At 38.4% G+C, this 13,690-nt stretch overlaps 1 protein-coding gene and 1 long non-coding RNA gene across 2 annotated transcripts in view; one reads left to right on the plus strand and one right to left on the minus strand.

Moving 5' to 3' along the window:
- The window catches only part of LOC138327228 (uncharacterized), a 38,073-nt gene that overhangs the window by 16,896 nt on the left and 7,487 nt on the right, over nucleotides 1-13,690 (minus strand). Inside the window, 7 exon segments of the mRNA XM_069273208.1 lie at nucleotides 544-672; nucleotides 1,058-1,234; nucleotides 3,365-3,509; nucleotides 4,482-4,621; nucleotides 5,086-5,272; nucleotides 5,647-5,765; nucleotides 10,551-10,692. Coding sequence (XP_069129309.1) covers nucleotides 544-672; nucleotides 1,058-1,234; nucleotides 3,365-3,509; nucleotides 4,482-4,621; nucleotides 5,086-5,272; nucleotides 5,647-5,765; nucleotides 10,551-10,692 — 1,039 coding nt within the window.
- Nucleotides 11,557-13,675, plus strand: LOC138328473 (uncharacterized). The gene is made up of 3 exons (XR_011209215.1): nucleotides 11,557-11,651; nucleotides 11,953-12,282; nucleotides 12,897-13,675. It is a non-coding gene; the product is annotated as an uncharacterized lncRNA (long non-coding RNA).

Genomic DNA, 13,690 nt, shown 5'->3' on the forward strand with positions numbered 1-13,690 from the left:
TTGAACTTAATCTATTTATTTCAATACAGCTGGATTTTAAAGAATTTGCTTTATTTCCCCTATAGAGCCCCGCCCCTCTGGCCCCTGGGGGAACAGCTCCACCGTTTATACAAAATTGGTTCCCCTTTATCCATGGAAGCGTTAGACTACATTAGAACTAAATCCCTTCATTTCCATAGAAGAAGAAGGATTTTAAAGAATTTGCTATATTTTCCCTATTGGGCCTTGCCCTTCAGACCTCTGAGTGACCAGATCCACCATTTATACAAAATTGGTTCCCCTTTATCCATGGAAGCTTCAGCCCAAATTAGTACTAAATTCCTTCATTACTACAGAAGAAGAAGGATTTTACAGAATTTGCTATATTTCCCCTTATGGGCCCCACCCCTTAGGCCCCTGGGGGGCCAGGGTCACCGTTTATACAAAATTGGTTTCCCTTCACCAAAGGAAGCTTCAGACCAAATTTAGTGAAAATCCATTCAGCCGTTTATGACAAGTAGGGATTTTTGTGAAAAGTTGACGGACGATGGACTTTAAACTTACCCCGTGTATGGATTGAGACGGATCCTTCGGATTGGAGGTAGAAACATTTGCATGTTTCCTGTCAAATACCCGCTACTATCAAAATGGAGGTCAAGTGTTTTGGTACAAAGGCCACTTTCAAAGCCAAAACTGGAAATGAAAAACTGATTCAGTTCACCCACTAAAATTTTAGCTCGTATCCAAAATAATGAATGAAAATAACTATATTTTTTTGTAATTCTAAATCATAATAAAAAAAATCAACCATTTTTCATAAAGAATGAGAATAATGTTCAAACAAAAATTGGAGTCAAATTTTACAGGTAACTTTACATAGTGTATAAACCAATACTATATCTTTAATTGGAGTTAGCTTCATTTTTCATCAGGCATTTGTGTTTAACATATATTGGGTAACCTACAAATGCATTACAAAAATATCATAACCAATTCCTTGCTGAAAGACGCAACATTCAATTTCTAACTATGTTACAGTAATTGACAATGTCAAATATAGATAAAAAAAAAACCTTACCCAGAAGCAATATTTAGATGGTGAAGTTGCACCCTCCACAACACAGGCAGAAAGTGGACGTCATTGTCAATCTCTTTCACCATGGTAACCAAGGGTTTCCAAGGATTATATTTGGCCCCTTTTCCACTGAGAGACACTATGTCCCTACCAGGGGCATCCATGAACTGGTCCTCCAAGCTGAAATATTGTAGACTGAGATGAAGACCGGATTCTCCTGAATAAGTTCATTCTTTCTATGTACCGTATTCTACCAAATTAGTGTACCCACCCATCCCTATATGTAACTCCTTCACATTTTAGGACTTCTGACCACATACACTTTATCAAATGCTGATTGAAAATATGAATATGATAAACAATGTTTGACCAAAAAAGACCCCCAATTCCTATAATCACCTTTCCCTCTTATTGAGGCCTCATTTGAAAAAAAAAAAAACCTTTTTGAGGCCTCATTTTCATAAACACCCCCTTTTTGGGCCTCATTTTCATAAACACCCCCTTTTTGAGGCCTCATTTTCATAAACAACCCCTTTTTGAGGCCTCATTTTCATAAACATCCCTTTTTGAGGCCTCATTTTCATAAACATCCCCTTTTTGAGGCCTCATTTCATAAACATCCCCTTTTTAAGACCTCATTTTCATAAGCACCCCCTTTTTGAGGCCTCATTTTCATAAGCAGCCCCTTTTTGAGGCCTCATTTTCATAAGCACCCCCTTTTTGAGGCCTAATTTTCATAAACACTCCCTTTTTGAGGCCTCATTTTCATAAACACTCCCTTTTTGAGGCCTCATTTTCATAAACACACCCTTTTTGAGGCCTCAACTTCACTAAACTTAAATGCAGACTGATACTAGGAAAACTATTTTGAATTTCTTTATTTGATTTCATTTTGCAAATTTATCGATCACTCACTTTGTGCAATTATTTTATGAAAGGCTAGTCTAAATTTGGTTCTATTTAACACAGCTTTATTTTTTTAATCTTTAAGTGCCCAGTGTGCTTATTAGGTTCATTCCTTCAACTTTTCACATATATAATATTCCATGTTATTGTTATTTCTAAAATCTTCACAAATAAATTCTGGATTTTCAAGCTCTAGCAAAAATCTGTATCTCTCGATAATAAAGTGACATCCAGTTAACCTGAAGGTACAAGAGGCCCATGGGCCTTAACAGTCACCTGAGTGCGGATACAGAATGAAGTAAAGACATAAAAACACTATGTATTGTCACATCAGTCTCTTGAAGTCTGTCTTTGATTTTATGAATTTGACCATTAATCTAAGAAGTGTACTTTATCCCATTACATCTGTTACATTTCCTATCAAAATTGAGCAAATAATGTGTTGTGTTTTTCCTCTATAACCTATAGTAAATTTCACCCCATCCCAGGGCCATGAAATTCACATTATTTGTAAGGATCTTGAGCCCTTAAAATCTATATGAAGAGAATTTAATTCTACCACATCTATGAGTGGAAAAGATTTTTGAAACTTGAGAATTTTGACCCCTAATTCACAATTTTGATTGGCCTTATGACTTAGAAGGTTTCACTTTAGCAGTTTTGGAGAAGAAGTCGAAAATGTAAATTGTTTACGCACACACAAATTTGTCTAAGGTGACCTAAAAATACCCTAAAAGACATCTCTGAAAATACCCTAATTAATACTACCCTTTTTACAAACTCCCAGTAGACTGTGTGTTTTTACTATGATCCTTTACCTTTTTACAAACTCCCAGTAGACTGTGTGTTTTTGCTATGACCCTTTACCTTTTTACAAACTCCCAGTAGACTGTGTGTTTTTACTATGACCCTTTACCTTTTTACAAACTCCCAGTAGACTGTGTGTTTTTGCTATGATCCTTTACCTTTTTACAAACTCCCAGTAGACTGTGTGTTTTTGCTATGACCCTTTACCTTTTTACAAACTCCCAGTAGACTGTGTGTTTTTGCTATGATCCTTTACCTTTTTACAAACTCCCAGTAGACTGTGTGTTTTTACTATGACCCTTTACCTTTTTACAAACTCCCAGTAGACTGTGTGTTTTTACTATGACCCTTTACCTTTTTACAAACTCCCAGTAGACTGTATGTTTTACTATGACCCTTTACCTTTTTACAAACTCCCAGTAGACTGTGTGTTTTTACTATGACCCTTTACCTTTTTATAAACTCCCAGTAGACTGTGTGTTTTTACTATGACCCTTTACCTTTTTACAAACTCCCAGTAGACTGTGTGTTTTTACTATGACCCTTTACCTTTTTACAAACTCCCAGTAGACTGTGTGTTTTGCTATGACCCTTTACCTTTTTATAAACTCCCAGTAGACTGTGTGTGATTGTTTTTCCTCCCCTAATAGGGCATGAATCATGCTGAGATAGTACACAAGTTGGGGGTCAGAGGTCGAAAATTCCTCCAAGAGAGATTTAGCTTCTTCCAACCATTCTCTCCCTGAAAGAAGCAAAAATTCATGGTAGTGTTAAAGAATACATATGAAGTAGCAAGTATGAGCTTATTACAAAATTCCCAGTCTATGGAAGTAAAAGTACATAATTATGTACTAAATGACATTATTTGATTCACTCGGTATCAAAATTTTCATTATTCCCATTCTTTCTTTTTTTCATCTCTATTTTTGATGTTAACACTCAAGACATTCTATTAATAATAATCATAATGCATTTATGACCTTTGGTGTGTTTAAAGGAATAATTATACAAAGCATTTCTGACAATTTTGACTTTATTGTACTAAAATGTACAAATCCATTGTCCTGTATTTTAAGGACCATTGACAATTTTCATGAATTGAATGTCACTGGAGTCAAGTGCATATTTTTCACCTTTTTCTCCAATTCTTGGAAAAGAATTTAAAGAATATATTGATAATAAGTGGAACAAACACATGCAATCAAATTAATATCTATTCAGTTCAACATGATACCATGCTTTTTAAAGATGCTCCACCCCTGACAAATGGTATTTTTTCTCTCAATCAAAAACAGAAGCAGGCGAACAAGTATATTTCTTCAGTTACAAAAGTTGCTTACTTTACACCATTACCACCATTGAAAAGTTTGAGCTTCTAATTTTACTCCAAGATAAAAATATTAAAAATAATTAACTGCTTCCCAAAAATGTTCTACAGCACTATATCCTATATGGAATGAAGTACTGATTGCGCATGCACCGAAAGCAACACAAATTATTTTATATCATTTTTTGTGTTAATTAGACATATATATATATGATTAAAAACCAACTATTGTTAAAATGATGAGTATTGTTTATGCTCTGTTGGCAGGGGGGAGCATCTTTAATGAATCTCGCATCATAAAAATCCAAAATGGCTGACCAATAAAGATAAAAAAATGTCCCGACTAATTGGATACAAGAGAAATCAATGCATGAAAGACATAATTACCCTCAAGTGATCCACAATGTGTACAAAGATAAACATCCATGATATGTCTCTCAAGTCTGTCCACCTTCGTACGATACCTGTTGGTCCAGACATTCTTCCATGCTTGTCTTGAATAACTCCCTTTTTGGGGAGACAAGATCCTTACAAAATAAATAAAACATGTATAGTGGACATCAGTCAAGAAGTTTTGTTGAAATCCCTGCAATTGTTTAGGAGGAGTAGTCAGTCAATTTTTAATACTGATAATTTTCTTTTCTTTTTATTTTTTGGGAAGGAGGATAAATTAAAGTTTTCAATATTTTATACAGCATTTACCATTTACAGCTATCAATCAACCCACAAAGTCCCTCCACATATATATGATCATATCAATTAAATAAAACAATTAAAATATTAAAACAATAAAGCACCGACAAGAATACAGGATCAAGGTTGACCTATACCGGTGTTGTACAGAAAACACATCCGGTGTACTGGGAAGTAAAAACAGATTACAGGTTTGAATGTCGAAGAAATTCTTGAACTCAACTTATACTAGAACTACATATAGGTAGCAACTTTTTGTTACCAAAATCTATAGTGGCTTATATTTGTTCAAACTCACCCCTGGTCATTCAGATTGGCGACCAACATCAGCATGTTTGTGGTAATATCGTCGGCCTCGTTACTGTTCTTGCCGTCCTTCAGTAGACTATCACATGACAGCCTGTAGAATTTGGCTGCCCTCTCCACAGCGCCGATCTGAGCATGCATCCTGCCCACCTCATTCAAGTATACAGCCTTCAGGATTTCTGTAAGAAAGATTCAAACAATACAATACACAATAACTATCATTATGATGTCTAAGCAATCATAGCATTAGATGTTATCTTCATGGCAATCAGTCAAATATTTCTTTAAGTGTGTAGAGAATAGTGTTCTCCTTTAAGGATTTTTTTCTGCTGGCCCTCAGGGCTGGCTGACCCCGAAAAAAAGTAACTAGTCCTAACTGAAAATTACTGGTCCTTACAATGTTACAATTCATCCTTCATCCTTGTAGTTTACATGATTACAAAACTATACTTGCAAAGTAATAGTTTTACTAACAAAATATATCAGCATATCCGAATTAGTAACGTGTGCTCTCAACACAGTTGACTGAACACTGTTAGAGAAACAGTCTCACCTTTTGTTGTATTCTGTGAAAGTGACATAAAGAACTCTGTAGACATCTTGATGTCCCCTCTCGCCCACAGAGCGTACGGCACAGCATCGTCAAAAAAGTACGACACCATGGTCGGAAACCTGATCGAATATTTTTAATCAAGATCAACGTAAAATATCACTGAGACAACAATTGATTCATAGAAAAGTTCGTTCAACAAGATCTAATACAACACAACTTCTATAATATGTCTCATGATTTTAACAAAATATGCCTTATATCTTAAATAATATAAGGCAGGGTTTGCACTGCAGTCGTCCCCATATCTTTTCACTTTTTAAGCATAGAAAATGAAAAGGACCTCACTTTTTTCTGAAAGCCCATTCCAATTACAGAAGGGGGCCCTATTTTATCTGAGAAGGACCTCACTTAAGGAACACCCAGTGCAAACCCTGATATGTGTACCCAATGACATCAAAAACATATAACAATTTGTGTCACATAATTTCAACATTATATTTATACATGCATAGCCTCAAAAATCACATTATTTCAAAAAAAAAAATTGTCACACATTTTCAACATTATGTCATGCGACTTCTATGAAATGTGCCATATAATTATAACTTGAACAAAATGATGAACATGGCGTTTTCAGTATCTCTATTCCATTACAAGAGGCCCATGGGCCTTAACGGTCATCTGACTAATAGTACAATACAACATAGTGGTTTAAAGATTTAGCCTATTTGACCCCTATGACCTTGAATGAAGATCAAGGTCATTCATTTGAACAAACTTGGTAGCCCTTAATCCCAGCATGCGACAGGCCTAATATCAGGTCTCTAGGCCTCTTAGTTATTCACAAGAAGTTGTTTAAAGGATTTTAGCCTATTTGACCCCTCCCACTGTGATCTTGAATGAAGGTCATAGGTCATTTATTTGAACAAACTTGGTAGCCCTTCATCCATGCATCCTACAGGCCCAATATCAGTACCCTAGGCCTTCTGGTTCTTGAGAAGAAGTCGTTTAAAGATTTTAGCTTATTTGACCCCTATGACCTTGAAAGAAGGTCAAGGTCACTTATTTGAACAAACTTGGTAGCCCTTCATCCCAACATTCTACAGGCCTAATATCAGGTCTCCAGGCCACTTAGTTATTCACAAGAAGTTGTTTAAAGGATTTTAGCCTATTTGACCCCTTTGACCTTGAATGAAGGTAAAGGTCATTCATTTGAACAAACTTGGTAGCCCTTCATCCCAGCATCCTACAGGCCCAATATCAGTACCCTGGGCCTTCTGGTTCTTGAGAAGAAGTCGTTTAAAGATTTAAATCTTTTTGACCCCTTTGACCTTGAATGAAGGTCAAGGTCATTCATTTGAACAAACTTGGTAGCCCTTCATCCCAGCATGTCACAGGCCCAATATCAGTACCCTAGGCCTTCTGGTTCTTGAGAAGAAGTCGTTTAAAGATTTTAGTCTTTTTGACCCCTTTGACCTTGAATGAAGGTCAAGGTCATTCATTTGAACAAACTTGGTAGTCCTTCATCCCAGCATGTCACAGGCCCAATATCAGTACCCTAGGCCTTCTGGTTCTTGAGAAGAAGTCGTTTAAAGATTTTAGCCTATTTGACCCCTATGACCTTGAAAGAAGGTCAAGGTCATTTATTTGAACAAACTTGGTAGCCCTTCATCCCAGCATTCTACAGGCCTAATATCAGGTCTCTAGGCCACTTAGTTATTCACAAGAAGTTGTTTAAAGGATTTTAGCCTATTTGACCCCTTTGACCTTGAATGAAGGTCAAGGTCATTCATTTGAACAAACTTGGTAGCCCTTCATCCCAGCATCCTACAGGCCCAATATCAGTACCCTGGGCCTTCTGGTTCTTGAGAAGAAGTCGTTTAAAGATTTAAATCTTTTTGACCCCTTTGACCTTGAATGAAGGTCAAGGTCATTCATTTGAACAAACTTGGTAGCCCTTCATCCCAGCATGTCACAGGCCCAATATCAGTACCCTAGGCCTTCTGGTTCTTGAGAAGAAGTCGTTTAAAGATTTTAGTCTTTTTGACCCCTTTGACCTTGAATGAAGGTCAAGGTCATTCATTTGAACAAACTTGGTAGTCCTTCATCCCAGCATGTCACAGGCCCAATATCAGTACCCTGGGCCTTCTGGTTCTTGAGAAGAAGTCGTTTAAAGATTTTAGCCTATTTGACCCCTATGACCTTGAAAGAAGGTCAAGGTCATTTATTTGAACAAACTTGGTAGCCCTTCATCCCAGCATTCTACAGGCCTAATATCAGGTCTCTAGGCCACTTAGTTATTCACAAGAAGTTGTTTAAAGGATTTTAGCCTATTTGACCCCTGTGACCTTGAATGAAGGTCAAGGTTATTCATTTGAACAAACTTGGTAGCCCTTCATCCCAGCATCCTACAGGCCCAATATCAGTACCCTGGGCCTTCTGGTTCTTGAGAAGAAGTCATTTAAGGATTTTAGCCTATTTGACCCCTTTGACCTTGAATGGAGGTCAAGGTCATTCATTTGAACAAATTTGGTAGCCCTTCATCCCAGCATGTCACAGGCCCAATATCAGTACCCTAGGCCTTCTGGTTCTTGAGAAGAAGTCGTTTAAAGATTTTAGCCTATTTGACCCCTATGACCTTGAATGAAGGTCAAGGTCATTTATTTGAACAAAATTGGTAGCCCTTCATCCCAGCATTCTACAGGCCTAATATCAGGTCTCCAGGCCACTTAGTTATTCACAAGAAGTTGTTTAAAGGATTTTAGCCTATTTGACCCCTGTGACCTTGAATGAAGGTCAAGGTCATTCATTTGAACAAACTTGGTAGCCCTTCATCCCAGCATCCTACAGGCCCAATATCAGTACCCTGGGCCTTCTGGTTCTTGAGAAGAAGTCATTTAAAGATTTTAGCCTTTTTGACCCCTTTGACCTTGAATGAAGGTCAAGGTCATTCATTTGAACAAACTTGGTAGCCCTTCATCCCAGCATGTCACAGGCCCAATATCAGTACCCTAGGCCTTCTGGTTCTTGAGAAGAAGTCGTTTAAAGATTTTAGCCTTTTTGACCCCTTTGACCTTGAATGAAGGTCAAGGTCATTCATTTGAACAAACTTGGTAGCCCTTCATCCCAGCATGTCACAGGCCCAATATCAGTACCCTAGGCCTTCTGGTTCTTGAGAAGAAGTTGTTTAAAGGATTTTAGCCTATTTGACCCCTGTGACCTTGAATGAAGGTCAAGGTCATTTATTTGAACAAACTTGGTAGCCCTTCATCCCAGCATCCTACAGGCCTAATATCAGGTCTCTAGGCCTCTTAGTTATTCACAAGAAGTTGTTTAAAGGATTTTAGCCTATTTGACCCCTGTGACCTTTAATGACGGTCAAGGTCATTTATTTGAACAAACTTGGTAGCCCTTCATCCCAGCATCCTACAGGCCCAATATCAGTACCCTAGGCCTTCTGGTTCTTGAGAAGAAGTTGTTTAAAGGATTTTAGCCTATTTGACCCCTGTGACCTTGAATGAAGGTCAAGGTCATTTATTTGAACAAACTTGGTAGCCCTTCATCCCAGCATCCTACAGGCCTAATATCAGGTCTCTAGGCCTCTTAGTTATTCACAAGAAGTTGTTTAAAGGATTTTAGCCTATTTGACCCCTGTGACCTTTAATGACGGTCAAGGTCATTTATTTGAACAAACTTGCTAGCCCTTCATCCCAGCATCCTACAGGCCCAATATCAGTACCCTAGGCCTTCTGGTTCTTGAGAAGAAGTTGTTTAAAGGATTTTAGCCTATTTGACCCCTGTGACCTTGAATGAAGGTCAAGGTCATTTATTTGAACAAACTTGGTAGCCCTTCATCCCAGCATCCTACAGGCCTAATATCAGGTCTCTAGGCCTCTTAGTTATTCACAAGAAGTTGTTTAAAGGATTTTAGCCTATTTGACCCCTGTGACCTTGAATGACGGTCAAGGTCATTTATTTGAACAAACTTGGTAGCCCTTCATCCCAGCATCCTACAGGCCCAATATCAGTACCCTAGGCCTTCTGGTTCTTGAGAAGAAGTTGTTTAAAGGATTTTAGCCTATTTGACCCCTGTGACCTTGAATGAAGGTCAAGGTCATTTATTTGAACAAACTTGGTAGCCCTCCATCCCAGCATCCTACAGACCTAATATCAGGTCTCTAGGCCTCTTAGTTATTCACAAGAAGTTGTTTAAAGAATTTTAGCCTATTTGACCCCTGTGACCTTGAATGAAGGTCAAGGTCATTTATTTGAACAAACTTGGTAGCTCATCATCCCAGCAACCTACAGGCCAAATATGAGTACCCGGGGCCTTCTGGTTATTGAGAAGAAGTTGTTTAAAGAATTTTAGCCTATTTGACCCCTGTGACCTTGAATGAAGGTCAAGGTCATTTATTTGAACAAACTTTGTAGCTCATCATCCCAGCATCGTACAGGCCAAATATCAGTACCCTGGGCATTCTGGTTCTTGAGAAGAAGTCGTTTAAAGATTTTGGCCTTTTTGACCCCTGTGACCTTGAATGAAGGTCAAGGTCATTCATTTGAACAAACTTGGTAGCCCTCCATCCCAGCAACCTACAGGCCAAATATGAGTACCCTGGGCCTTCTGGTTATTGAGAAGAAGTTGTTTGAATGAAAAGTTTACGCACGGCGGACGGCGGACGGCGCACGGCGCACGGCGCACGGCGCACGGCGCACGGCGCACGGTCATCCTGACCCTTCGGGTCAGATGACCTAATAAAGTCAAACAAAGGGAGAAACAACATAAAATTGTCTTTATAGCCAAGTGGTCTTTATATACAGGTCAAATGGTGTTGAAATTGGTCTTATTAGACAGGTGGTCTTTATAAAGAGGTGGTCAGTGGGGCAGCTTTTACCATATTTACCTTTTCTTCATTGCAGATTTCAGTCTAGCAACCACACTTCTGGTTGCCCTGGTGATTCTGTCATCTTCACTCTCGGACTGGTGTCTGAAGGCGTTATCCGATAAAAATGGCGGCATCATCAGAGCTAAAGAGGCAGTCACCACTGTCAACATCAACAACAAAGTAAAGTCAGGGTCAAAAAGGGCAGATTCACTTAATTTGGTGATGTTCGTAATTTGGGGACATGACTTTTCAGGGTCATAAATGGATGTGCTCAGAACAAAAGGTCAAGAGGGTCTGTATCACCATCTGACTTATTATGCATTGCAAGGGGATGTTCTAAGTATAGGGTAAGTATTTTTATCCTGCAACTGCCGCACAAACTGACGGATAGCTTCTGCCGGATAAACTTGTGCTTTATAATATCCGTCAATACGAAATGCTTTATCCGTTAATACAATCACGTGAACTTGTTCCACATCTCACGGAACATTTTCTAACTCGACCCCGAACTTAAACCTTACAGTGAATGAAATGTCATTTGGTGTTGTCTTTTTCTTGGCTCATAGCAAAGGTTTGTATTGTAAAGTAATTCTTTGATGAGTATTTTCATATTATTTCAGTGACATTACACACTGAATAGAATCACTGGTACTGTTTGCAAATTAAATGGGCTTATATATTTCCCACGGAAATAAAAAGGAGTACACTCTCATTCGGTTTAGTGAATGAATCTTTTCCTCCGCATCAAAGAAGTGTCACGCTTCCAGCAAAACCAAGTAAATAACTGGCAACTTACTTTCGTGTTAAATGTCATTATGGTTGCAGGATAAACATAATACATGGTTAGTATCTTACAATACAAGGTTTATTTTGGTGCTTGACACGGAAAGCTGAGATGACTCGGCAAAGCCTTGTCATCTTGGCTTTCCTAAGTCTCGCACCAAAATAAACCTTGTATTGTAAGATACTAACCATGTATTCTCTATATTTCTTCTTGGATTTTTAAGATTAACACCTTTATAACCTCAGTGACGTCAGAGAGATTCTGCGCAGGCGCAGCATCTTTTCGAATTCGATGGGAGACAAGACAGCGCGTTCCTGACGACCTCCGGAATTTAGGTATATATATATTTTCTCCTTTGAGTTTGTTTGCATAATTGCGGTGATTATGTTAGCCTTGGTGGCTTGGTTATTTTATCACGTACGGTACGTGTCATGGATTGTGTTTACAACGAGGTGGTCTCGTTTTTGGTTAGCTGTACATAGAGTGGCAGCGTTCATGGCTGGCGGCCATGTTGGAATTTTTTAGGGAGAATACTAAGTTTTTATATTGGAAACTAATTTTTATGATGCAATTCTGAGAAAGTTTATGTGATGTTGTTCTTGTGGTATAATGATATATATATTGTATGGTTTCCAGGCTGTGAGAGTAAACATGGCCCCACAAATCCTTAAAAGACGACACAGCCTCGTGGGAAAAGATTTACTTCCACTTATAAAAAAGCTTCGAGATTTTCATGGTGACATATCTGGTTTCACATATGCCAGATTGAGATCCTCATTGGCAACGGAGAATTTACCGGCTGCCAAACTTGTCAAACATTTTCGTGAATTAACTGGAGAAAATGAGAAGGAGATCTTGGAGATGGCGGGGCGTGAAGTCAATGGTGACAATTTAATGATCCTGCTTCATTTGTCTATTTTGCATGCAAACGATGTTGGCGGCCCGGATGGACAGGAATTGCAGCAGGTAATTTTTGTTTTATGATATCCTGTGACTTTGTTTTTGGATATGTACATATATTTGTTTTGCGGCGGTTATCAACATGCGTAGGCGTAAGCCAATACAACGTATTGCGTCAATACTCCCTAGTGGGTATCGACAATTGCTCATTACCCCTTAGAGGGATGGTTGTATTGCTCATACTGTCATATACAGGTACGCATAGGTCGGACAACTGCATGTTTCCATTACCATAACGGTATTAACATAGTTTATCGTTTTGAACGAGGTCAAATTCCACGACAGGAGATCTATGAAAGTATGAATGCGCAAAATATGGCAATAGAACAAAAAAAAAAAAAAAATGGCCTAGTCTATGAATGTGCAATATGGCAATATAACATAAAGATCATTGATTAATATATTGTCCTCATTGTCCTGTAGTCACTACTCTTTTCTTTGTTTATTTGTAACTTTATTACCACCTCCATACACATATAACAATGATGACATGATTCAGTAATTAATATTTATCTATATATTTATTTCATTTTTATTGATAACATGGGTACATTTGCGGATTGTTCTTCATTAGTTTTGGGTAGATATTAAATGCAATCTGTAATTTATTTTATTACCAGCCGGTTCGAATACCCCCTAGATGTACTGACATGTCAGGTGCTAGTGGTGGAGGTGATCGAGAGGAGGCCCATGAGGAGAATCTAGAGCCACCATCGAAAAAAAAAAGAAGAATGTGTCTTCGGAGGAGGTAAATGTTCTAAGGGATCGTGTCAAATTCCTCTGCACACAGAATGACCCAAGTGAGATGCTAATTCTGCTGGCCCTAGACGAGCTGGCACATGCTGCAAAGAAGGTTTCATCAGAAGATGCAGACTTATATGATGAACTCTCAAGGCAGGCCCAAAGAAATCAGGGGAAAGTACAAATTCCCTCTCTGGCTTTAACTGTTTTGGGGGGTGGGGCCTCAGATTTAATATCCAGAGCCTTGTCAAAATGTAAAAAAGTTGAAGAGTTACCAAAAGAAAAACCAGTTGTGACACCAACACATGTTCCAATTAGTGCCCAATCCCCATTGGCTAATTTGTACTCTAATACTTTTCCTCCACTATATCCAAATGGCATGATGATGGCTCCTCAATGCCAGCCTATCACACATCAACCCTACTATAGTCAGGGTGGGTACCATTTTGGCCAACAACCCCAGAGTTCTCCAGGTTGGGGTTACAGATCACGTCAATATAGGGGAAGGGTGTCGGCGTCAGCTTCTGGTATAAGACAAGTGGGACTATGCTTATTTTGTGACACTATGGGCCATCATATCAAAGATTGTGAAAAGCTAAAAGCTATTAAAAAATGAATGAAGTTGTTAGGTCTTAAATGGCTATTAACTACATTATAGTGATATATATAAATA

This window comes from Argopecten irradians, chromosome 7, assembly GCF_041381155.1.
Source record: "Argopecten irradians isolate NY chromosome 7, Ai_NY, whole genome shotgun sequence".
In the NCBI taxonomy this organism is placed as follows: Eukaryota; Metazoa; Mollusca; class Bivalvia; order Pectinida; family Pectinidae; genus Argopecten; species Argopecten irradians.